This window comes from Oncorhynchus mykiss, chromosome 7 (assembly GCF_013265735.2).
Source record: "Oncorhynchus mykiss isolate Arlee chromosome 7, USDA_OmykA_1.1, whole genome shotgun sequence".
Taxonomy (NCBI): Eukaryota; Metazoa; Chordata; class Actinopteri; order Salmoniformes; family Salmonidae; genus Oncorhynchus; species Oncorhynchus mykiss.
Window position 1 is genome coordinate 79,782,254 of NC_048571.1, and position 23,519 is coordinate 79,805,772.

Consider the following 23,519-nt stretch of genomic DNA (forward strand, 5'->3'; position numbering starts at 1 on the left):
TCTCCCTATCCCAGTCTGCTGTCCCCACTTGCTTCAAAATGTCCACCATTGTTCCTGTACCCAAGAAAGCAAAGGTAACTGAACTAAATGACTATCACCCCGTAGCACTCACTTCTGTCATCATGAAGTGCTTTGAGAGACTAGTCAAGGATCATATCACCTCTACCTTACCTGTCACCCTAGACCCACTTCAATTTGCTTACCACCCCAACAGATCCACAGACGATGCAATTGCCTTAACACTGCACACTGCCCTATCCCATCTGGACAAGAGGCATACCTATGTAAGAATGCTGTTCATTGACTATAGCTCAGCATTCAACCCCATACTGCCCTCCAAACGCATCATTAAGCTTTGGGCCCTGGGTCTGAACTCCACCTGTGCAACTGGGTCCTGAACTTCCTGAGGGGCCGCCCCCAGGTGGTGAAGGTAGAAAGCAACACCTCCGCTTTGCTGATCCTAAACACAGAGGCCCCACAAGGGTGCGTGCTCAGCCCCCTCCTGTGCTCCCTGTTCACTCATGACTGCGTGGCCATGCACGCCTCCAACTCAATCATCAAGTTTGCAGACGACACAACAGTAGTAGGCCTAATTACCAACAATGACGAGACAGCCTACCGGGTGCCCTGGGAGAGTGGTGCAAGGAAAACAACCTCTTACTCAACGTCAACAAAATAAAGGAGCTGATCGTGGACTTCAGGAAACAGCAGAGGGAGCACCGCCCCTATCCACATCAACAGGACCGCAGCGGAGAAGGTGGAAAGCTTCAAGTTCCTCGACATACACATCACTGACCCATCTGAAATGGTCCACCCACTTCAGTCTGGTGAAGAAGGTGCAACAGTGCCCCTTCAACCTCAGGAGGCTGAAGAATGTGGCTTGGCCCCTAAAACCCTCACAAACATTTACAGATGAACAATTGAGAACATGCTGTTGGGCTGTATCACCGCCTGGTACGGCAACAGCACTGCCCGCAATCGCAAGGCTCTCCAGAGAGTGGTGCGGTCTTCCCAATGCATAACCGGGAACAAACTACCTGCCCTCCATGACACCTACAGCAGCCAATGTCACAGGAAGGCCAAAAATATCAAGTACAACAACCACCCGAGCCACTGCCTGTTCACCCCGCTATCATCCAGAAGGCGAGGTCAGTACAGGTGCATCAAAGCCGGGACAGAGAGACTGAAAAACAGCTTCTATCTCAAGGCCATCAGCCTGTTAAATAGCCATCACAATCCGACTTACACCCGGTTACACAATCCTGCACCTTAGAGGCTGCTGTCCTATACACATAGAATTGGAATCACCTACCACTCTAATACTTGAATAGTAGTCACTTTAATAATGTTTACATACTGCTTCACTCATCTAGCATCTACCAAATACTAATTGAGTGTATGTAAACTTCTGACAAACTGGGAATGTGATTAAATAGTTTTAAGTTGAAATAAATCATTCTCTCTACTATTATTCTGACATTTCACATTCTTAAAATAAGGTGGTGATCTTAACTGACCTAAGACAGGGAATTTTTACTGGGATTAAATGTCAGAAATTGTGAAAAACTGAGTTTAACTATATTTGGCTAAGGTGTATGTAAACTTCTGACTTCAACTGTATATACTGTGTTCTATTCTACTGTATTTCTGTCATTGCTTTACATATTTCTTAATTTCATTATTTTACTTTTAGATTTGTGTGTATTTCTGTGAATTGTTGGATACTACAGAACTGTTGGAGACAGGAACACAAGCATTTCGCCACAGCCTGCTAAATAACATCTCCTAAATATGCGTATGTGACCAATACAATATGATTTGATTTCTAGCAGGGTTGATCTCTGAGTTTACAGAAGAGGCTCAAATGACCATCCCATGTCCAACTGGCCGCCCGTGTAGCTGGCTACCCTCCCAGGGGGCAGTGGGGCCATGGAGTGACTGACCTCCTATAGGTATTACACATTGATGTGTAATCATCGCTGATGGTTAACTGCTCGCTGCGTAATCACGGCAGCAAGGACACTGTCTCTTGAACCTATTTTGTGTACTGTATTACTATTTAGACTTTGTAGCCATAAACTTGTTATTCCGCAACGACCATGGATGACACATACCTGCAAAACAAACCCAGGGTGGGATATTTGAGTTTTGACATCTTGATTGGTCACCTTGATAGGATCCGGTTATTGTAAGGTTAATGGCATGACAAATAGGTCAGTTTTTGTGCAATCTACACTGTGGTGGGTCCTGGTGAAGACATGAATCTACACTGTGGTGGGTCCTGGTGAAGACATGAATCTACACTGTGGTGGGCCCAGTAGAAGACATGAATATATACTGTGGTGGGTCCTGGTGAAGACATTAATCTAGTATACACTGTGGTGGGTCCTGGTGCAGACATTAATCTAGTATACACTGTGGTGGGTCCTGGTGAAGACATGAATCTACACTGTGGTGGGTCCTGGTGAAGACATTAATCTACACTATGGTGGGACCTGGTGAAGACATGAATCTACACTGTTGTGGGTCCTGGTGAAGACATGAATCTACACTGTGGTGGGTCCTGGTGTGTGTGTGTGTGTGTGTGTGTGTGTGTGTGTGTGTGTGTGTGTGTGTGTGTGTGTGTGTGTGTGTGTGTGTGTGTGTGTGTGCGTGTGTGTGTGTGTGTGTGTGTGCGTGCGTGTGCGCGTGTGTGTGTGTGCGTGCGTGCATGCATGCATGCGTGTGTGTGTGTTTGTCATCTGATGATCCCTGTCAGGGTATCTTGTCATGTGATAATAGCTTCTCATGTCGTCTGAAACTAGAGTCATTATGCCTCCTACTGGTTAAAGGGCTGCTACCCATGCAGGGCCGTATTCATAAAATGTCTCAGAGTGAAGTTTGGGGGATGATCTACAAAACTAGAGTCATTATGCCTCCTACTGGTTACAGGGCTGTTAGCCTGTGCCGGGCGGTATTCACAAAATGTCATAAAGATTTGCCTTTTTAGCACCAGATTAGATGGGCAACGGGGACCTGATCCCAGATCAGCACCCCTATTCTGTGATGCTTCATGAATACGGGCCCTGGCTCAAAATAATACAATTTGGATTTAACATTCAAAGTATCCTTTGTCCCAAATGACAGATTCCACTCAAGACATATTGGCTGTTGGGTAGGCTGCGTGTAAAAGTAGCACCACCCAATGGATTAGTGGCCTATTCATTCCACTCAAGACATTTTGGCTGTTGGGTAGGCTACGTGTAACAGTAGCACCACCCAATGGATTAGTGGCCTATTCATTCCACTCAAGACATTTTGGCTGTTGGGTAGGCTACGTGTAACAGTAGCACCACCCAATGGATTAGTGGCCTATTCATTCCACTCAAGACATATTGGCTGTTGGGTAGGCTACGTGTAACAGTAGCACCACCCAATGGATTAGTGGCCTATTCATTCCACTCAAGACATATTGGCTGTTGGGTAGGCTACGTGTAACAGTAGCACCACCCAATGGATTAGTGGCCTATTCATTCCACTCAAGACATATTGGCTGTTGGGTAGGCTACGTGTAACAGTAGCACCACCCAATGGATTAGTGACCTATTCATTCCACTCAAGACATATTGGCTGTTGGGTAGGCTACGTGTAACAGTAGCGCCACCCAATGGATTAGTGGCCTATTCATTCCACTCAAGACATATTGGCTGTTGGGTAGGCTACGTGTAACAGTAGCGCCACCCAATGGATTAGTGGCCTATTCATTCCACTCAAGACATATTGGCTGTTGGGTAGGCTACGTGTAACAGTAGCACCACCCAATGGATTAGTGGCCTATTCATTCCACTTGTGACAGAAATCAGGCAAGTCACTAATACTATATTATGTTAACATGCTTTCAAAATTATACATTGTTTGTCCGGCTCAGTCAATTCTACAATTATTTCTTAAATATATATATATATATATATAAATGTAACCTTTATTTAACTAGGCAAGTCCGTTAAGAACAAGTTCTTATTTACAATGATGGCAAACCCGGACGACGCTGGGAAAATTGTGCGCAGCCCTATGGGACTCCCAATCACGACCGGTTGTGATATATCCTGGAATCGAACCAGGGTGTCTGTATTTAATTTTTTATAACCTTTATTTAACTAACTTTTATTTAACGAACTATTTAACTGTAGTGACGCCCTAGATGCAGTGCCTTAGACCGCTGCGCCACTCGTTAGCCTTATAATAGTGAAGTATGGCTTTGTTGCACCTTAAATACAACATGTCTTTTCTGTTTTTGTTCTCATTTCTGTTTCCTGTCTCTGTTACTTTATTGAGCAACAATCCAAATATATCATCAACAATTGCAGCCTCAAAACATTTGATACAAACTTACCCGACAGACACAGTTACATCATCACCACAGAATCACCCGCCTCAACTAGGCTATGCAACAGAATAGAAACAGGAAGCAATATCGACAGCCTGATTTCTTTTTATGTGGCTGTCATATTTCATTTGAACCATTAGACTTCCGTTGTTGCAATTGCCTGAAGTTAATACAGAATCGTCGTGAAAAGCCTAAAGTATAGCCTAACATCAGCTGTTGTTTTGTCTCTCTTTTCATTTTGATAAATAATTTACGTGCTTAAGATGACTTCCATCTACAAAGACAATGATCAACATTCTTTGGAGCTTGTGGAAGGTCTTGGTCAAGATAACAGTCAAGAGGAGTTGGACTTTTCTTACCTGTTTTTGTACAACCCATCTGACGACTTTCGCGTGATTGAAGGTAAGAGCATCTTCCTGAAGTGCCGTCAAAGGCAATCAATCAATAACGTATGTTTAAATAGGAGTTTACAACAATTAGATGTTTATTCAGGATAACAAAAATAACCAAGGTAGCCTAATCACATAATCAGATTTTGTACACTAGCCTACTCAGAAAAGATGGAAGATTTTAGAATATTCACATGAAAATCTGTCGCTTAAAGACTCAGGTAGTCCAGCGTCTCGTTGATTATGCCTGCACATCATGGTTTACCAGGAGCCCCAAACATCTAAAAAGAAAAGAAAGCTATCAGCCAATAAAGCTTTTAAGAATTCAAGTTAAGGTACTTATCTGGAGTTTGAGCATTTTCTTCGTCTCTATCTCTGTAACGTGTAATTGTATGTAATTGTAAGCGTATATATGTAAAAAATAGGGACCACAATGGAAATAAGTCCCAGACCCAATAAGTTCCAGACCCAATATATATATATATATATATTTTTTTTTTTAACTGACAGACAAAATCAATCAATCGATCAATCCTAACTGTGCAGAGCATCTTCCTGACGTGCCGTAAAGAGCAATCAATAATTTATGTTTAAATTGGAGTTTACAACAATTCGATGTTTATTCGTGATTTAAAAAACAAAGGTAGCATACCATATCACATAATCATATTGTGTACACTAGCCTAGTCAGAAAAGGCTACAGTCACAAATCGAAATGTGATAGAATATATTTCAATAGCTTTGACATGCTGGTCTGTGGTCTCCACTGTTCAAATTCATGCATGGCTTTCTGATTTAGTTTATATTTAGGGACAGATCATAATTTACTGTGAGGGGTGGTCCAAAATGGGGGAGGGCTGTCAAAAAATGTTTTTCGCTTTGGGGAGGGTTGTGTGATTTGGGGGGGGGGGGGGGGGGGGGGGGGGGGGGGCACAGGGGGGCTAGTGTGTTTTTCCCTAGTTTATTCGCTCTTCTGCTCATATTTTCCCTAAAAACAATGGCTTGGATCAGGTTATTGTAAGGCTAATGGCATGTCAATATTTTGATATTACCCTAATAAAGTTTAGAATAGTTTGTGAAGGTTTGGTAGGGTGTGGCTATTATTAAGCTTTAGCTACTGCAGGCCTATGATATGAAGGCAGTGAGCCCTGGCGCTCCAACTGACTCCAACAGTTGAATTTGAGGTGAGGAAGACCGTTTCAGGTCTACCAGAGATTCTCCTATAATCTAACAATATAATGCCTATCTTTAGAAAAATATTTCTGATAGAAAATGAACCAATTACCCTCTTTATTGTGCATTTACGTCTGTATAGCAGACACAGTAGACAATCTATCATAAAGAAATGTGTGGTGTGTCGTAGCATGTTACCAGCATCTCTCTCTCTCCTTCTGTCTGGGGTTAGGCCTAAACTTCTCTTCCTTTATATATTTATTTAAATATGAATATCATACAGTGGACACCTAACCCTATAGGCCTATGCATGCAATGCCCCTGACAGCTGAACCGTGGGGTGGACAATTATTGTTTTAGGAAAGTAACCAAAAACAAAATAGAAAAATAGGCTATAATAGTGTGTTTTGTAATTTGTTATAGGCTGTTTTTAAGGACACGTAAATGTGGCTCATTTGGGCAACGTCCCTTGTTTATTGATGGCGCTGGCTGCCCCAGGGTGGATCTGAATGCATATGGATGTACATTTTTCAAATGTTCGGTCATTTAAAATCTTCGCTGTCATGTTGTCCGCCTCCAAATTTTACGAAAGGAAACTCTGAAATGGCATATTCTTTTTGGAAGATTTTAGAATATTCACGTGAAAATCTGTCGCCAATTGGATGGAAACCTATAAACCCCCCAAAGACTCTGGCAAGTGCACTAGTTCAGTGTCTCTTTGATTATCTTGCACATCATCGTTCACAAGCAGCCCCAAATATCAGCCAAACCAGCGTGTAAGAACTGTACTTAAACTCCCCCCTCAAACTCATCTGGAGCATGTTTTCCTCTCTATCTATGTAATGTATCTGTATCTATGTAATGTGTCTGTAATGTGTCTGTATCTATGTAATGTGTCTGTATATATGTAAAGTATCTGTATCTCTGTAATGTGTCTGTATCTATGTAATGTGTCTCTCTATCTATGTAATGTGTCTGTAATGTGTCTGTATCTATGTAATGTGTCTATATCTATGTAAAGTATCTGTATCTCTGTAATGTGTCTGTATCTATATAATGTGTCTGTATCTCTGTAATGTGTCTGTATCTCTGTAATGTGTCTGTATCTCTGTAATGTGTCTGTATCTATGTAATGTGTCTGTACCTCTGTAATGTGTCTGTATCTCTGTAATGTGTCTGTATCTCTGTAATGTGTCTGTATCTCTGTAATGTGCCTGTAATGTGTCTGTGTCTCTGTAATGTGTCTGTATCTCTGTAATGTGTCTGTATCTCTGTAATGTGTCTGTATCTCTGTAATGTGCCTGTAATGTGTCTGTATCTCTGTAATGTGTCTGTATCTCTGTAATGTGTCTGTACTGTGTCTGTAATGTGTCTGTACAGTGGGGCAAAAAAGTATTTAGTCAGCCACCAATTGTGCAAGTTCTCCCACTTAAAAATATGAGAGAGGCCTGTAATTTTCATCATAGGTACCCTTCAACTATGACAGACAAAATGAGGGGAAAAAAATCCAGAAAATCACATTGTAGGATTTTTAATGAATTTATTTGCAAATTATGGTGGAAAATAAGTATTTGGTCAATAAAAAAAGTTTATCTCAATACTTTGTTATATACCCTTTGTTGGCAATGACAAAGGTCAAACGTTTTCTGTAAGTCTTCACAGGGTTTTCACACACTGTTGCTGGTATTTTGGCCCATTCCTCCATGCAGATCTCCTCTAGAGCAGTGATGTTTTGGGGCTGTTGCTGGGCAACAGCCCCTCCACCAGTAAATGTTGATGTGTCCCTTAGCCATTTTTAACCCCTGTTGAATTATGGACTATCCAATAATAGAGGAACAGCCATCTCAGCTATCAAACGCTTATGTTGTAAAATCCTCGACCCAGTGTAACTCTATGTCTATTTCACATGCCTGCTGTTTTAAGAACAAGTTTCCTATTATTGCTGGTAATTGCCTGATGTTCATTAAAAAAATACTTGGTAACAAAATCTCTAAGAACAAAAAATATAGTCACTGAAATGGCAGGTGTGAGAGTTTAGAAGAAATCACCATTCTGATCCTGAAATGTTGCAATACATAATGCCTAAATGAGTACTCTCTTCATCCTGCCATATTCTTAGCAGACAACTCAGGGGTTCCCCCTCGCGGAGATCACAACCCCTCATCTGTGGTGAACTACCCTTGTGACGGAAGCTCCAGTAACGCCCCTACAACCTCCAGCCAGTCCTCTTACCACCATGGGCCTGTCCCTGACAGCCTGTCTGGGCCTGGGTTTAACTCACTGGATCTCCCCTCCAGGCCAAGGGGTGCTCCCTCTCCCAGCCCCAGGATTGAGATCACCCCATCAGGGGACCCTCACCAGACTCATCCCCTGGACGCCAGCCCCAGAACCACGGCCCTGACTGTGCCTGGCTATGAGAACACGGCCTACCGAGAGCCCCAGAGCCCTGCCAGCAGCAACTCCTCCACGGGTTGGCTGTCTGAGGCCTACTCGCCCTGGATCTCGCCTTGTGTATCTCCCAGTGGTGGTGGGGGCATGGTTGGCTTGACCGCCTTGGACCTCCTCCCTGGCCTCCAGGGCATCCATACGTCCTCGGCCCACTCCTCCCCTGGGACCTCCCCGCGAACCAGCATCACAGAGGAGACTTTCCTGGTACCGCAGAGTCAGCGGTCTTCCTCGCCACACTCCAACGATTACCCCCGCTCTCGCTCCGCCTCTCCTCAGGGAAAACGCACCTACGACCAGTACAGCGGCCCCAATCTGGGGACCACCAGCCAGCAGCAGCGCTCCCGGAGCCCAAGCCCCAGCCCCTCGCCTCACCACCCCCAAGGACGACCCTTGGCCCAAGCTGACCCACAGGGCAATGCCCCTCAGCAGATGCCCAGCGTTGAAGAGGTGTTGAGCAGCCTCAACTCCAGCCTCAGCTCCAGCATGTCCAGGGCGGTCCCCTCCAAGATGGTGCGGCCCAGTGTTGAGTGCTATACGTATGGAGAGAGCCAGGGGGAGCATGGGCGGAGAGGCAGAGCTGGGGCTGAGACCTTCTACATCCTCCCTACATCTTTCTGGCCGGCTTCACTAGCCCATGGAGCCTTCAGGTATAATGTGCAATGTGCTAGGATAATGATGATCCCTCATAAGAATGAAAAGTAATGACAGTCACATGAATCTGTAATGACAGGTAAAGAAGTAATGACAGTCACATGAATCTGTAATGACAGGTAAAGAAGTAATGACAGTCACATGAATCTGTAATGACAGGTAAAGAAGTAATGACAGTCACATGAATCTGTAATGGCAGGTAAAGAAGTAATGACAGTCACATGAATCTGTAATGACAGGTAAAGAAGTAATGACAGTCACATGAATCTGTAATGACAGGTAAAGAAGTAATGACAGTCACATGCATCTGTAATGACAGGTAAAGAAGTAATGACATTCACATGAATCTGTAATGACAGGTAAAGAAGTAATGACAGTCACATGAATCTGTAATGGCAGGTAAAGAAGTAATGACAGTCACATGAATCTGTAATGACAGGTAAAGAAGTAATGACAGTCACATGAATCTGTAATGACAGTCACATGAATCTGTAATGACAGGTAAAGAAGTAATGACAGTCACATGAATCTGTAATGACAGGTAAAGAAGTAATGACAGTCACATGAATCTGTAATGGCAGGTAAAGAAGTAATGACAGTCACATGAATCTGTAATGACAGGTAAAGAAGTAATGACAGTCACATGAATCTGTAATGACAGGTAAAGAAGTAATGACAGTCACATGAATCTGTAATGACAGGTAAAGAAGTAATGACAGTCACATGAATCTGTAACGACAGGTAAAGAAGTAATGACAGTCACATGCATCTGTAATGACAGGTAAAGAAGTAATGACAGTCACATGAATCTGTAATGACAGGTAAAGAAGTAATGACAGTCACATGAATCTGTAATGGCAGGTAAAGAAGTAATGACAGTCACATGAATCTGTAATGACAGGTAAAGAAGTAATGACAGTCACATGAATCTGTAATGACAGGTAAAGAAGTAATGACAGTCACATGAATCTGTAATGACAGGTAAAGAAGTAATGACAGTCACATGAATCTGTAATGGCAGGTAAAGAAGTAATGACAGTCACATGAATCTGTAATGACAGGTAAAGAAGTAATGACAGTCACATGAATCTGTAACGACAGGTAAAGAAGTAATGACAGTCACATGCATCTGTAATGACAGGTAAAGAAGTAATGACAGTCACATGAATCTGTAATGACAGGTAAAGAAGTAATGACAGTCACATGAATCTGTAATGGCAGGTAAAGAAGTAATGACAGTCACATGAATCTGTAATGACAGGTAAAGAAGTAATGACAGTCACATGAATCTGTAATGACAGGTAAAGAAGTAATGACAGTCACATGAATCTGTAATGACAGGTAAAGAAGTAATGAGAGTCACATGAATCTGTAATGGCAGGTAAAGAAGTAATGACAGTCACATGAATCTGTAATGACAGGTAAAGAAGTAATGACAGTCACATTAATCTGTAATGACAGGTAAAGAAGTAATGACAGTCACATGAATCTGTAATGGCAGGTAAAGAAGTAATGACAGTCACATGAATCTGTAATGACAGGTAAAGAAGTAATGACAGTCACATGAATCTGTAATGACAAGTAAAGAAGTAATGACAGTCACATGAATCTGTAATGGCAGGTAAAGAAGTAATGACAGTCACATGAATCTGTAATGACAGGTAAAGAAGTAATGACAGTCACATGAATCTGTAATGACAGGTAAAGAAGTAATGACAGTCACATGAATCTGTAATGACAGGTAAAGAAGTAATGACAGTCACATGAATCTGTAATGACAGGTAAAGAAGTAATGACAGTCACATGAATCTGTAATGACAGGTAAAGAAGTAATGACAGTCACATGCATCTGTAATGACAGGTAAAGAAGTAATGACAGTCACATGAATCTGTAATGGCAGGTAAAGAAGTAATGACAGTCACATGAATCTGTAATGACAGGTAAAGAAGTAATGACAGTCACATGAATCAGTAATGGCAGGTAAAGAAGTAATGACAGTCACATGAATCTGTAATGGCAGGTAAAGAAGTAATGACAGTCACATGAATCTGTAATGACAGGTAAAGAAGTAGTATTAAGAAAACCTTAGAGGAATTTCATTTGAAATTGTGATGTAATGTACTGATGTGTATTTTGTGTGTTATGGCAGGAAATGTTACGAGTGAAAACCCTCTCTCTTTCTCTCCCACACCCTTTCTCTCTATGTCTTACTCATCTCTCTCTATCTCTCTCTCCCTCTCTCCCTCTCTCTCTCTCATCAGTGGCATCCCTGTGCCATCTATGCCCCCTCTAGAGTGGCACTTGCCCAGTCACTCCGACCAGTATGAGCTCTGTTTGGAGCAGCAGCCTAAACAGCACCACCGGGCCCACTACGAGACAGAGGGCAGCAGGGGAGCAGTCAAAGCGGCCAGTGGAGGTCACACTGTGGTTCAGGTACTGGGTGTGGGATGGGGGAGTGTGTGTTTGTTTAACCTTTGGATGTATGTATGTATGTATGTATGTATGTATGTATGTATGTATGTATATACAGTGCCTTGCGAAAGTATTCGGCCCCCTTGAACTTTGGGACCTTTTGCCACATTTCAGGCTTCAAACATAAAGATATAAAACTGTATTTTTTTGTGAAGAATCAACAACAAGTGGGACACAATCATGAAGTGGAACAACATTTATTGGATATTTAAAACTTTTTTAACAAATCAAAAACTGAAAAATTGGACGTGCAAAATTATTCAGCCCCCTTAAGTTAATACTTTGTAGCGCCACCTTTTGCTGCGATTACAGCTGTAAGTCGCTTGGGGTATGTCTCTATCAGTTTTGCACATCGAGAGACTGACATTTTTTCCCATTCCTCCTTGCAAAACAGCTCGAGCTCAGTGAGGTTGGATGGAGAGCATTTGTGAACAGCAGTTGTCAGTTCTTTCCACAGATTCTCGATTGGATTCAGGTCTGGACTTTGACTTGGCCATTCTAACACCTGGATATGTTTAATTTTGAACCATTCCATTGTAGATTTTGCTTTATGTATTGGATCATTGTCTTGTTGGAAGACAAATCTCCGTCCCAGTCTCAGGTCTTTTGCAGACTCCATCAGGTTTTCTTCCAGAATTGTCCTGTATTTGGCTCCATCCATCTTCCCATCAATTTTAACCATCTTCCCTGTCCCTGCTGAAGAAAAGCAGGCCCAAACCATGATGCTGCCACCACCATGTTTGACAGTGGGGATGGTGTGTTCAGCTGTGTTGCTTTTACGCCAAACATGACGTTTTGCATTGTTGCCAAAAAGTTCAATTTTGGTTTCATCTGACCAGAGCACCTTCTTCCACATGTTTGGTGTGTCTCCCAGGTGGCTTGTGGCAAACTTTAAACAACACTTTTTATGGATATCTTTAAGAAATGGCTTTCTTCTTGCCACTCTTCCATAAAGGCCAAATTTGTGCAATATACGACTGACTGATTGTTGTCCTATGGACAGAGTCTCCCACCTCAGCTGTAGATATCTGCAGGTCATCCAGAGTGATCATGAGCCTCTTGGCTGCATCTCGGTACAGTCTTCTCCTTGTATGAGCTGAAAGTTTAGAGGGACGGCCAGGTCTTGGTAGATTTGCAGTGGTCTGATACTCCTTCCATTTCAATATTATCGCTTGCACAGTGCTCCTTGGGATGTTTAAAGCTTGGGAAATCTTTTTGTATCCAAATCTGGCTTTAAACTTCTTCACAACAGTATCTCGGACCTGCCTGGTGTGTTCCTTGTACTTCATGATGCTCTCTGCGCTTTTAACGGACCTCTGAGACTATCACAGTGCAGGTGCATTTATACGGAGACTTAATTACACACAGGTGGATTGTATTTATCATCATTAGTCATTTAGGTCAACATTGGATCATTCAGAGATCCTCACTGAACTTCTGGAGAGAGTTTGCTGCACTGAAAGTAAAGGGGCTGAATAATTTTGCACGCCCAATTTTTCAGTTTTTGATTTGTTAAAAAAGTTTGAAATATCCAATAAATGTCGTTCCACTTCATGATTGTGTCCCACTTGTTGTTCATTCTTCACAAAAGAATACAGTTTTATATCTTTATGTTTGAAGCCTGAAATGTGGCAAAAGGTCGCAAAGTTCAAGGGGGCCGAATACTTTCGCAAGGCACTGTATGTGTGTGTGTGTGTGTGTGTGTGTGTGTGTGTGTGTGTGTGGGTGGGTGGGTGGGTAGGTAGGTAGGTAGGTAAAAATTGTCAAAGACTCCAGCCACCCTAGTCATAGACAGAGTATCGCAAGGCAAACGATACTCTGTACCGGTACCCCCTGTATATAGTCTCGCTATTGTTATTTTACTGTTGCTCTTTAGTTACTTGTTCCTTTTATTTCGTATTCATATTTTTTAAACTGCATTGTAGGTTAGAGGCTCGTAAGTAAGCATTTCACTGTAAGATCTACTACACCTGTTGTATTCGGCGCATGTGACTAATACAATTGGATTTGATTTGATGTATGTATGTATGTATGTATGTATGTGTGTATGTATGTATGTGTGTATGTATATATGGGTGTTGACAAGTGGAATGCTTTCGACACCTTGTTGGAGATCATGCCCCGACAAATTTGGTATACTCAGTGTACAGTGCAGCTTTTACTCCTGTGTGTATGAATGCGTCTGTGGTGGTATTTCCTCGTCATTACATCACCATGTCTGTCTCAGGTGCCCAGCAACAATATGTAAATGAACAAATGTATCAGCCTGCATTATTATGACTAAACCCATTCAACCACAAAACCAGCACAGTTAAACCACCATAGGACGTTTTCATATGAAAATCGGTACGCTGGTTTGGTTTCCTGGAGCATTTGTGAGAATTACATTTTGCTTTCACATGACCTGATAATAACCGATTCAGGGTATGATTTGCGAGACGCAAATTCAACATGACATTAGCAAGCTAGCTTGTTTACAAGGGTGAAAACAGTTCCACGCGATTAACCCAATACCTGACACGCCAGTCCTGAATCCTGGAACTGCTACTGACGCAGGGTTCCAGGGTTCCTTTGTGTTTCACACACGCTACATAGAGCGGACCAGGGTACCAAACGCTCCCGGGACTTTACCAATTAAGCCTGGGATGGAGGTTAACTTTCGAGTGTATTTTAAATTATGGAAGATCCACCCATATGAAGTATAAAGTTCAGGGACATATTGACTAAGCCATGCTGGTTTTAATGTATAGTTACTAACGCAGTGAGCTGTCTTCTCATCTCAGGATGTGGAAGCCATTTCTGGGTCCAGGGCAACAGTAGTGATGCTATCCTTCTGCTAGCCATTAGCCATATGCAAATAATTATGTCGGGAGTTGGCCTTTCGTAACCAATGAGGTCATTTTCCTACATTATGTAACAGAATTCAACTGTGATATTGTTGAAGGTAGTTAACCCTTGATGTTCTCAAAGTAATTATGGACGTTCAACAGTTTTATCAGTTAATATTTTGATAAGTACATTTAGAAAAAAGGGTTCCAAGAAAAAGGGGTTCTCCTATGGGGACAGCCGAAGAACCCTTTAAGGTTCTAGATAGCACCTTTTTGTTCTAAGAGTGTAGAATGAATTATGGTCTCGTGGATTACATATTAGAAGGAGGTGCACAGTTCAACAGTAACACTTTTAGTTAGAGATGTGATTATTTACTGTCATGTTTAAAAGCTGTAAGATTAGTGTAGCTCTGCAGCACAGAGGACTTCAACAGTATCAAAAATGTTAAATGGATACACTCCAAGATCGAAGTGTGTCAGTTGTTTTTAGACCCAACATCCAATGTCATTGATTGCGTAGAGTCAGCTCTGCCTCAACCACAAATGAATGGAAAAGATAAGCAGCCAATAAGATTTGTATATTACATGGTGTTTATCTTTTCCATTCATTTGGAGTTTTGGCACATAGGTGATTCTACACAATAGATGTCTTGGGATGTGGACATATCTCAACACAAGACCACTATTGAGGTCTGAAAACGTTGGTTTTTGGAGTGTTGGAGTTTTGGAACGTCCCCTTAAAGGTAAAACGGTTTGTTTGGTTGTATCTCTCGACAGCTTCATGGGTATAGAGGCACTGCTCCACTGGGTCTGCTGGTGTTCATCGGAACGGCTGACGAGAGGGTCCTCAAACCCCATGCCTTCTACCAGGTGCACCGCATCACTGGGAAAACGGTCACCACACCAAGCCAAGAGAGAAAGGTCCATGGCACCAAGGTCCTGGAGATCCCTCTGGAGCCCAAGAACAACATGAGAGCAGTGTAAGGAGAGCAGTCAAGTTAGAGACAGTACACACACGCACACACACACACACGCACACACACACACACACACACACACGCACACACACACACACACACACACACACACACACACACACACACACACACACACACACACAAACAAACATACATATACATGCAGACACACACACACACATATGTTTTCAGAGCTAGGGTATAAAATAATTAATAAAACATTGTTTTACTTCTCTTGTAAAGGATTGACTGTGCTGGGATACTAAAGCTGAGAAATGCTGACATCGAGCTCAGGACAGGCGAGACAGACATGGGACGCAAAAACACCTGTGTCCGCCTTGTCTTTCGTGTCCATATTCCTCAACCAGGAGGACAGTATGTCTCTCTTCAAGTGGCCTCCCTTCCCATCGAGTGTTGTAAGTAAACTTTTGTTCCTGAAACCCAAAATTCTATTACTACTACAAATAATAATAATAAATATAGCTGCGAGCAGCAATGAACGGGGTTCACAGGATGACAGAAAGGACACAAGATCAGTTGAATATTAAAGCAAGCATGTGGGAACTATCTTCCTTTATGTGCAATCAGTGAAGGCATTACCATGATTATCTCTCAATACCACAAGGAGGAAGCAGGTGAAGCGTAGTCTAGTGCTGTAGGTTGGTTATCTTTGAATTTAAGTCATTAATTTATTGAGTTTATATATAAATATTAATATTTAGAATATATATACGCTGACTGCTCAAGCGGCACAACTTCTGGTTTCTAATTTTCCTAAATAAAATATCCACTTTTCACTACGTTCAGACCACATAATAGTGCAACACTGTGATTATACAGATACAGTGCATTCGGAAAGTATTCAGACCCCTTCCCTTTTTACACATTTTGTTATGTTATAAACTAATTCTAAAATTGATCCAATAATTTTTTCCTCATCAATTTACACACAATACCCCATAGTGACATCACAATCCCCCATAATGACAAAGTGAAAACTGGTTTTAAGATTTTTTTTGCACATTCATTAAAATGTTTAAAAAGAAATACCTTATTTACACAAGTATTCAGACCCTTTGCTATGAGCCTCGGAACTGGGCTCAGGCACATCCTGTTTCCTTTGATCATCCTTGAGATGTTTGCACAACTTTCGTGCAGTCCACCTGTGGTAAATTCAATTGATTGGACATGATTTGGAAAGGCACACACCTGTCTACAGTATATAAGGTCCCACAGTTGGCAGTGCATGTCAGAGCAAAAACCAAGCCATGAGGTCGAAGGAAATATCCGCAAAGCTCAGAGAGAGGGTTGTGTCAATGCACAGATCTGGGGAAGGCTACCAAATACTTTCTTGAAGGTCCCCAAGAATACAGTCGCCTCCATTATTCTTAAAAGGAAGAAGTTTGGAACCACCGAAACTCTTCCTAGAGCTCCCTGACCAAGAACCCAATGGTCACTCTGACAGAGCTCCAGAGAACCTCTGTGGAGATGGGAGAACCTTCCAAAAGGACAACCATCTCTGCAGCACACCACCAATCAGGCCTTTATGGTAGAGTGGCCAGACAGAAGCCAGCACACACATACCAATTGAATAATGGACTGCTCAATGTATATATGTTTTCTCTTGCTTTGTTTGCTATTTTCCAAATCTCTGATAAGCTACACAGGAAATGGCTGAAAATAGCCCATATTAATATATGTAGCCTTATAAATAAGGTTCATGAAACCAATAACTTGCTATATTAGCCAATTCTGAGACTCGCTTAGATAATTCCTTTGATGATACAGCAGTAGCAATATAACAATATACCATCTATAGAAGACACAGAAATGCTTATGGGGGAGGTGTTGCTGTATATATACAGTATATATGTTCAGAGCCATATTCCTGTAATGCTTAGAGAAAATCTCATGTCAAGTGTTATTGAAGTGTTGTGGTTGCAGGTTCACTTGCCACATCTAATGCCTTTTCTTTTGGGGTGTTGCTATAGGCGACCAAGTGCTAACAGTCAGTATCTAATTAATATGTGTGAAATGCTTGATAGTGTATGTGATGTAAACAGAGAGGTCTACTTTCTTGGGGACCTGAATATTGACCGGTTTTCATCAGGCTGTCTGCTCAAGAGGAAGCTTCTTTTTGTAACCAGTGCCTGTTATCTGGTTCAGGTCATTAATCAATTAAGCAACACCTCCCCCATCAACCTACCAGGGTGTTTACAAACACTACATGAACAAGATCATCCACATGCATCAATCACATTTTTACTAATACTGTAGAATCAAATCAAATCAAATCACATTTATTTATATAGCCCTTCGTACATCAGCTGATATCTCAAAGTGCTGTACAGAAACACAGCCTAAAACCCCAAACAGCAAGCAATGTAGGTGTAGAAGCACGGTGGCTAGGAAAAACTCCCTAGAAAGGCCAAAACCTAGGAAGAAACCTAGAAAGGAACCAGGCTATGTGGGGTGGCCAGTCCTCTTCTGGCTGTGCCGGGTGGAGATTATAACAGAACATGGCCAAGATGTTCAAATGTTCATAAATGACCAGCATGGTCGAATAATAATAAGGCAGAACAGTTGAAACTGGAGCAGCAGCACGGCCAGGTGGACTGGGGACAGCAAGGAGTCATCATGTCAGGTAGTCCTGGGGCATGGTCCTAGGGCTCAGGTCCTCCGAGAGAGAGAAAGAAAGAGAGAAGGAGAGAATTAGAGAACGCACACTTAGATTCACACAGGACACCGAATAGGACAGGAGAAGTACTCCAGATATAACAAACTGACCCTAGCCCCCTGACACATAAACTACTGCAGCATAAATACTGGAGGCTGAGAGGTAGAACTTTGTTCTTAATCTGTATCCGTACCCATTGGATGCAGTGATCACAGTATAGTGGCTATATCCAGGAAAGCCAAAGTCCCAAAAGCTGGGCCTAAAATAGTGTATTGGAGATCATACAAAATATTTAGCTGTGACTATTATGTGGATGATGTTACAAATATTTGTTGGTCTGATGTGATTAATAAGGTGCATCCAGACGCTGGATATAATAATAATTATTCAAGAAAAGCTTTGCAAGTTTGAATGTTGTAAAGTTGGTGTGGGAGAGGTGGAAGAATTATTGTCATTGATCAATAATGACAAACCTCCTGACATTGACATCTTAGATGGAAAGCTACTGAGGATGGCAGCTGAGTCTATAGCCACTCCTATCCGTCATATTTTTAATCTGAGCCTAGAGGAAAGTCTATGCTACCCAAGAGTGGTAAAGCTGCCTTTACTGGTTCTAACTGCATACCTATAAGCTTGCTGCCAGCTCTTAGCAAACTGTTGGAAAAAATTGTGTTCAACCGAATACTATGCTATTTCTCTGTAAACAAATGAACAATAGATTTTCAGCATGCTTATAGAGAAGGGCACTCAACATGTACTGCACTGACACAAATTACTTATGATTGGTTGAAGGAAATTGATAATAATAAGATTGCGGGAGTTGTACTGTTAGATTTCACTGCAGCCTTTGATATTATTGATTATAACCTGTTGTTGAAAAACTTTTCAACCTCTGCCATATCGTGGATTCAGAGCTATCTATCTAATTGAACTCAAAGGGCTTCCTTAATCTAAGCTTCTCTAATGTCAAACATGTAAAGTGTGGTCTACCACAGGGCAGCTCTCTAGGCCCTCTACTCTTTTCTATTTTTTACCAATAACCTGCCACAGGCATTAAACAAAGCATGTGTGTCCATGTATGCTGATGATTCAACCATATACGCATCAGCAACCACAGCTAATGAAGTCACTGAAACCCTTAACAAAGAGTTGCAGTCTGTTTTGGAATGGGTAGCCAGTAATAAGCTGGTCCTGAACATCTTTAAAAGAGCATTGTATTTGGTACAAATCATTCCCTAAGTTCTAGACCTCAGCTGAATCTGGTAATGAATGGTGTGGCTGTTGAACAAGCTGAAGAGACTAAATTACTTAGTGTTACCTTAGATTGTAAAAAAGCAAGTCCTGTAAGTTTTGTCTTATCTTGATTATTGTCCAGTTGTGTGGTCGAGTGCTGCAAGGAAATGCCTAGTTAAGCTGCAGCTGGCCCAGAACAAAGTGGCACATCTTGTTCTTCATTATAATCAGAGGGCTGATATAAATACTATGCATGCTAGTCTCTCTTAGTCAAGAGTTGAGGAGAGACTGATTGCATCGCTTCTTCTTTTAATAAGAAAAGTTAATGTGTGGAAAATCCCAAGTTGTTTGCATAGTCAACTTACACACATCTCTGACACACACACTTAGCCCACCAGACATGCCACCAGGGGTCTTTTCCCCAAATCCAGGACAAATTCAAGAAAGCGTACAGTATTATATAGAGCCATTATTACATGGAACTCCGTTCCATCTCATATTGCTCAAGTGAACAGCAAACCTGGTTTCAAAAAACAGATGAAGCTACACCTCACGGGACAAAGCCTCTCCCCTATTTGTTCTAGATAGTTTGTGTATATGTATTGATATGTAGGCTACGTGTGCCTTTTGTCATTTTTTATTTATGTAGTTCTGTCCTTGAGCTGTTGTCTATTAATGTTCTGTTTTATGTAATGTTTCATGTTTTGTGTGGACCCCAGGAAGAGTAGCTGCTGCTCTTGTAACAGTTAATGGGAATCCTAATAAAATACCAAATACCACTCCTCAGTAAAAGGCACGACAGCCCACAGTTTTCCAAAAAGGTACCTAAAGGACTCTCAGACCATGAGCGACAAGATTCTCTAGTCTGATGAAACCAAGATTGAACTCTTTGGCCTGAATGACAAGCGCCACATCTGTAGGAAACCTGAGACCATCCCTAAGGTGAAGCATGGTGGTGGCAGCAAAATGCTGTGGGGATGTTTTGTTAGTGGCAGGGACGGGGGACTAGTCAGGATCAAGGGAAAGATGAACGGAGCAAAGTACAGAGAGATCCTTGATGAAAACCTGCTCCAGAGTTCTCAGGACCTCAAACTGGGGCGAAGGTTCACCTTCCAACAGGACAACGACACTAAGCACACAGCCAAAACAATGCAGGAGTGGCTTTGGGACAAGTCTCTGAATGTCCTTGAGTGGCCCAGCCAGAACCCGATCAAACATCTCTGGAAAGACCTGAAAATAGCTATGCAGCGATGCTCCCCATCCAACTTGACAGAACTTGAGAGGATCTGCAGAGAAGAATGGGAGAAACTCAGGTGTCTCCCACAGGTGTGCCAAACTCGTAGCGTTATACCCAAGAAGACTCAAGGCTGTAATCGCTGCCAAAGGTGCTTCAACAAAGTACTGAGTAAAGGGTCTGAATACTTATATAAATGTAATATTTCCGTTTTTTTATACATTTGCTAAAATTTCTAAAAACCTCTTTTTGCTTTAGATGTGGGCTATTGTGTGTAGATTGATGAGGGAAAACAACTATTTTCATTCATTTTAGATTAAGGCTGTAACATAACAAAATGTGGAAAAAGTCAATGGGTCTGAATACTTTCTGAATGTAAGTATACAAATCACAATATCTTTACATTCTTCGTCTTCACAATTTAAATCTAATATTAATTTGCATTAAATCTAACATTAAAGTTCACTTGAGAAATAGTTATTGCTCTAGTATCCTATGATGCAACTGGTGCCAATGACATCTATAGTGCCACAAACTTTTCTGGTGCAGCCATCTAAAGTTGCAGTGGCTTTATATTCACACAGCTTCTAAGGACATCTACATAAGGTTAACATACCAAATTTCATGGCCCCATGTGCATCGGTTCAGTTCTTATAGTGTTGGTTTTGATATGGTACCATCTAGTGGTCTAGCATTGCCGACTTTGAATGCAGCAAATAATCATTCTTAAGTTCATTAGAAGCTAATTCATTGAGTTTATATACTAAATCTGGAGTCAATCTAACTCGTGGTTCATGAGTAGAAGATTTTTTAAGTATTTTTAGCATTAGCATATGTGCTAACGTGCATCTATAGGTACAGTGCAGCCATATTTAAATGCAGCAACAACAACAAAAATCTCAAAACCATTAAAGACTGATCTGGAGTGAATATGATGTATGGTTCATGAGGAGAAGATGAAGATGATTACCAAATTCAGTCAGGTTAATCTTTGGGACATCCCTGATAGCGATGACAGGTTTCAAGTTGATAGGCCACTGTGGAGTGGATTTACAGTGGTTCAAATGGACATGTAAAATCTGATGTTTGATTTGTCACTAACTCAAGCCATCTTTTGACCGATCCATTAGCTTTTCTCTAACTTTGTTAATTACATTCCAAATTTGGTGTCATTTGGTCATACGGCTCATGAGAAGAATATTCATTTGTTTGCATATTTTATGTGTGCTAATATTCATCTACTTCTATAGTGTGGCCAACTTTGAATGCATCAATGTTGTTTTCTCAAAACGTTATTTTTTCCAAAAATACAATTTGGAGCGAATCTGATTTTCAGTCCACGAGAAGAAGATATTTTATAATGATTTTTATCATAAGAATTATATAGTCAAAAAAGTGAATTGTTAAAGGGATACTTCGAGATTTTGGCAAAAATGCCTTTTATCTACTTCTGATCAACTCGTGTTTCTGTGTCCAGTATGAAGGAAGTTAGAGGTAGATTTGGAAGGCAATGCTAACTAGTATTAGCACAATGACTGGAAGTCTATGGGTATCTGCTAGCATGTCTTTCCACCCTCTGTGGAAAGGGTTCTACATGAAGGGTTCTACATGAAACCCAGAAGGGTTCTACCTGGAACCAAAAAGGGTTATTCAAAGGGTTCTCCTATTGGGACAGCCAAATAACTCTTTCAGGTTCTAGACAGCACCTTTTTTCTAAGAGTTGATTCTTGAGTTATTTGTCAAGAAAAAAAGAAACAAAGTAATACAGAGAATAACAATAAAGCTTCGCTATCAACCACAAAAAAATAATCTGCAGAGCGATTGAATTAGAAACTTTTTTTCATTGATGTGCGTTAAAAGGAGGGGATTATATAACTGGAATTTAGTAATCTACGTGATGATGAGTCATTTGCATTGGAATGGATAATATGCCTTCATGTCTTAGTTGAAATGGTTAAATGCGGAAAACACATTTCAGTTGAATGCATTCAGTTGTACAACTGACTAGGTCTCCCCCTTTCCCTTTCCCATTACACTTATTTTACTCACAGCTTGTGCAAAACGTTGCCCTCAGAATGTGACTCATGTTCTCCTATGGTTGTTCTAATGTTCTCCTAAAGACGTTCTACTGTCGTTCCACAGCCCAGAGGTCGGCCCACGAGCTTCCCACTGTAGAGCGCCAGGACGTGGAGCGCTGCTCGGTTCTAGGGGGACAGCAGGTGATACTGACAGGACAGAACTTCACCTCTGATTCCAAGGTGGTGTTCACAGAAAAGACACCTGGTGAGGACTTTACAATCAATCAATCAAATATATTTATGAAGCCCTTTTATATCACCAGTTGTACTTTACAGTAGCCTTGCCTAGACTCCTAAGAGCAAACAGAAGGGCAAAAGTAATTGTATCTAATAATGGCATACTGTACACTACCTTTAGTAATGTTCAGCATCATGGTAGTAAATTATAGACATGGGCTAAGCCTTTAAGTCTTTTCTTCATAGAGCAGTTAGTAAGTAGCCTTGGGTTGTGTGAGCCCGGAGCATAGCGTGAGGCAGATTGATGTACAAGTACACTCCCTGAACAGGATGCTACAGTCTATCTATAATCTATCACAGGGCCTTAACCCAAATGTAGGTTGAATGCCGGGAAACGGAACCACTCCCTATTCCCGGGATAAATAACTGCAAGCAAACTGTAAATGATAATAAATTATTTATATGAACAGCATGATGTGAATTGGAACTGTTAAATTATATGAGATGTCTAAATATGTTATTCTCAATGGCCTTCGCTCTGCTATCTGCATGATCAATGATAAACACTCAGGGTGGGGACAGACAGCTCATGTTTAATCTCAACATGGTCACTTTTTTTCTTGTGACAGGTAGGCCCTACATTTGCTCCAGCATTGCCTATGCGGCAGTAACATAAGGGCTGAATGTGCATCTAATTTACACATCTCCGTCTGGCTTTCGGGGGCCACCATATGTTTTTTAGTGTACCGTATTGTAGTTGTTTTAAATCAGTGCATACGGGAGCACTGTCTCTCTCACCCCAACAATTCCATTCA

At 41.5% G+C, this 23,519-nt stretch overlaps 1 protein-coding gene across 4 annotated transcripts in view; it reads left to right on the top strand.

Moving 5' to 3' along the window:
• Positions 1-4,216: 4,216 nt before the first annotated feature.
• LOC110528566 (nuclear factor of activated T-cells, cytoplasmic 2) overlaps positions 4,217-23,519 on the top strand; it is a 35,134-nt gene continuing 15,831 nt past the window's right edge. For 2 of the 4 annotated variants that reach the window (XM_021610697.2, XM_036984168.1), the window contains exons 1-6: positions 4,217-4,768; positions 8,048-9,023; positions 11,290-11,461; positions 15,106-15,308; positions 15,549-15,721; positions 22,592-22,732. In XM_021610697.2, coding sequence (XP_021466372.2) covers positions 4,630-4,768; positions 8,048-9,023; positions 11,290-11,461; positions 15,106-15,308; positions 15,549-15,721; positions 22,592-22,732 — 1,804 coding nt within the window. In that variant the 5' untranslated portion in view covers positions 4,217-4,629. The remainder of the gene's footprint in view (positions 4,769-8,047; positions 9,024-11,289; positions 11,462-15,105; positions 15,309-15,548; positions 15,722-22,591; positions 22,733-23,519) is intronic. The other 2 variants (XM_036984169.1, XM_021610699.2) reach the window with 2 other exon arrangements.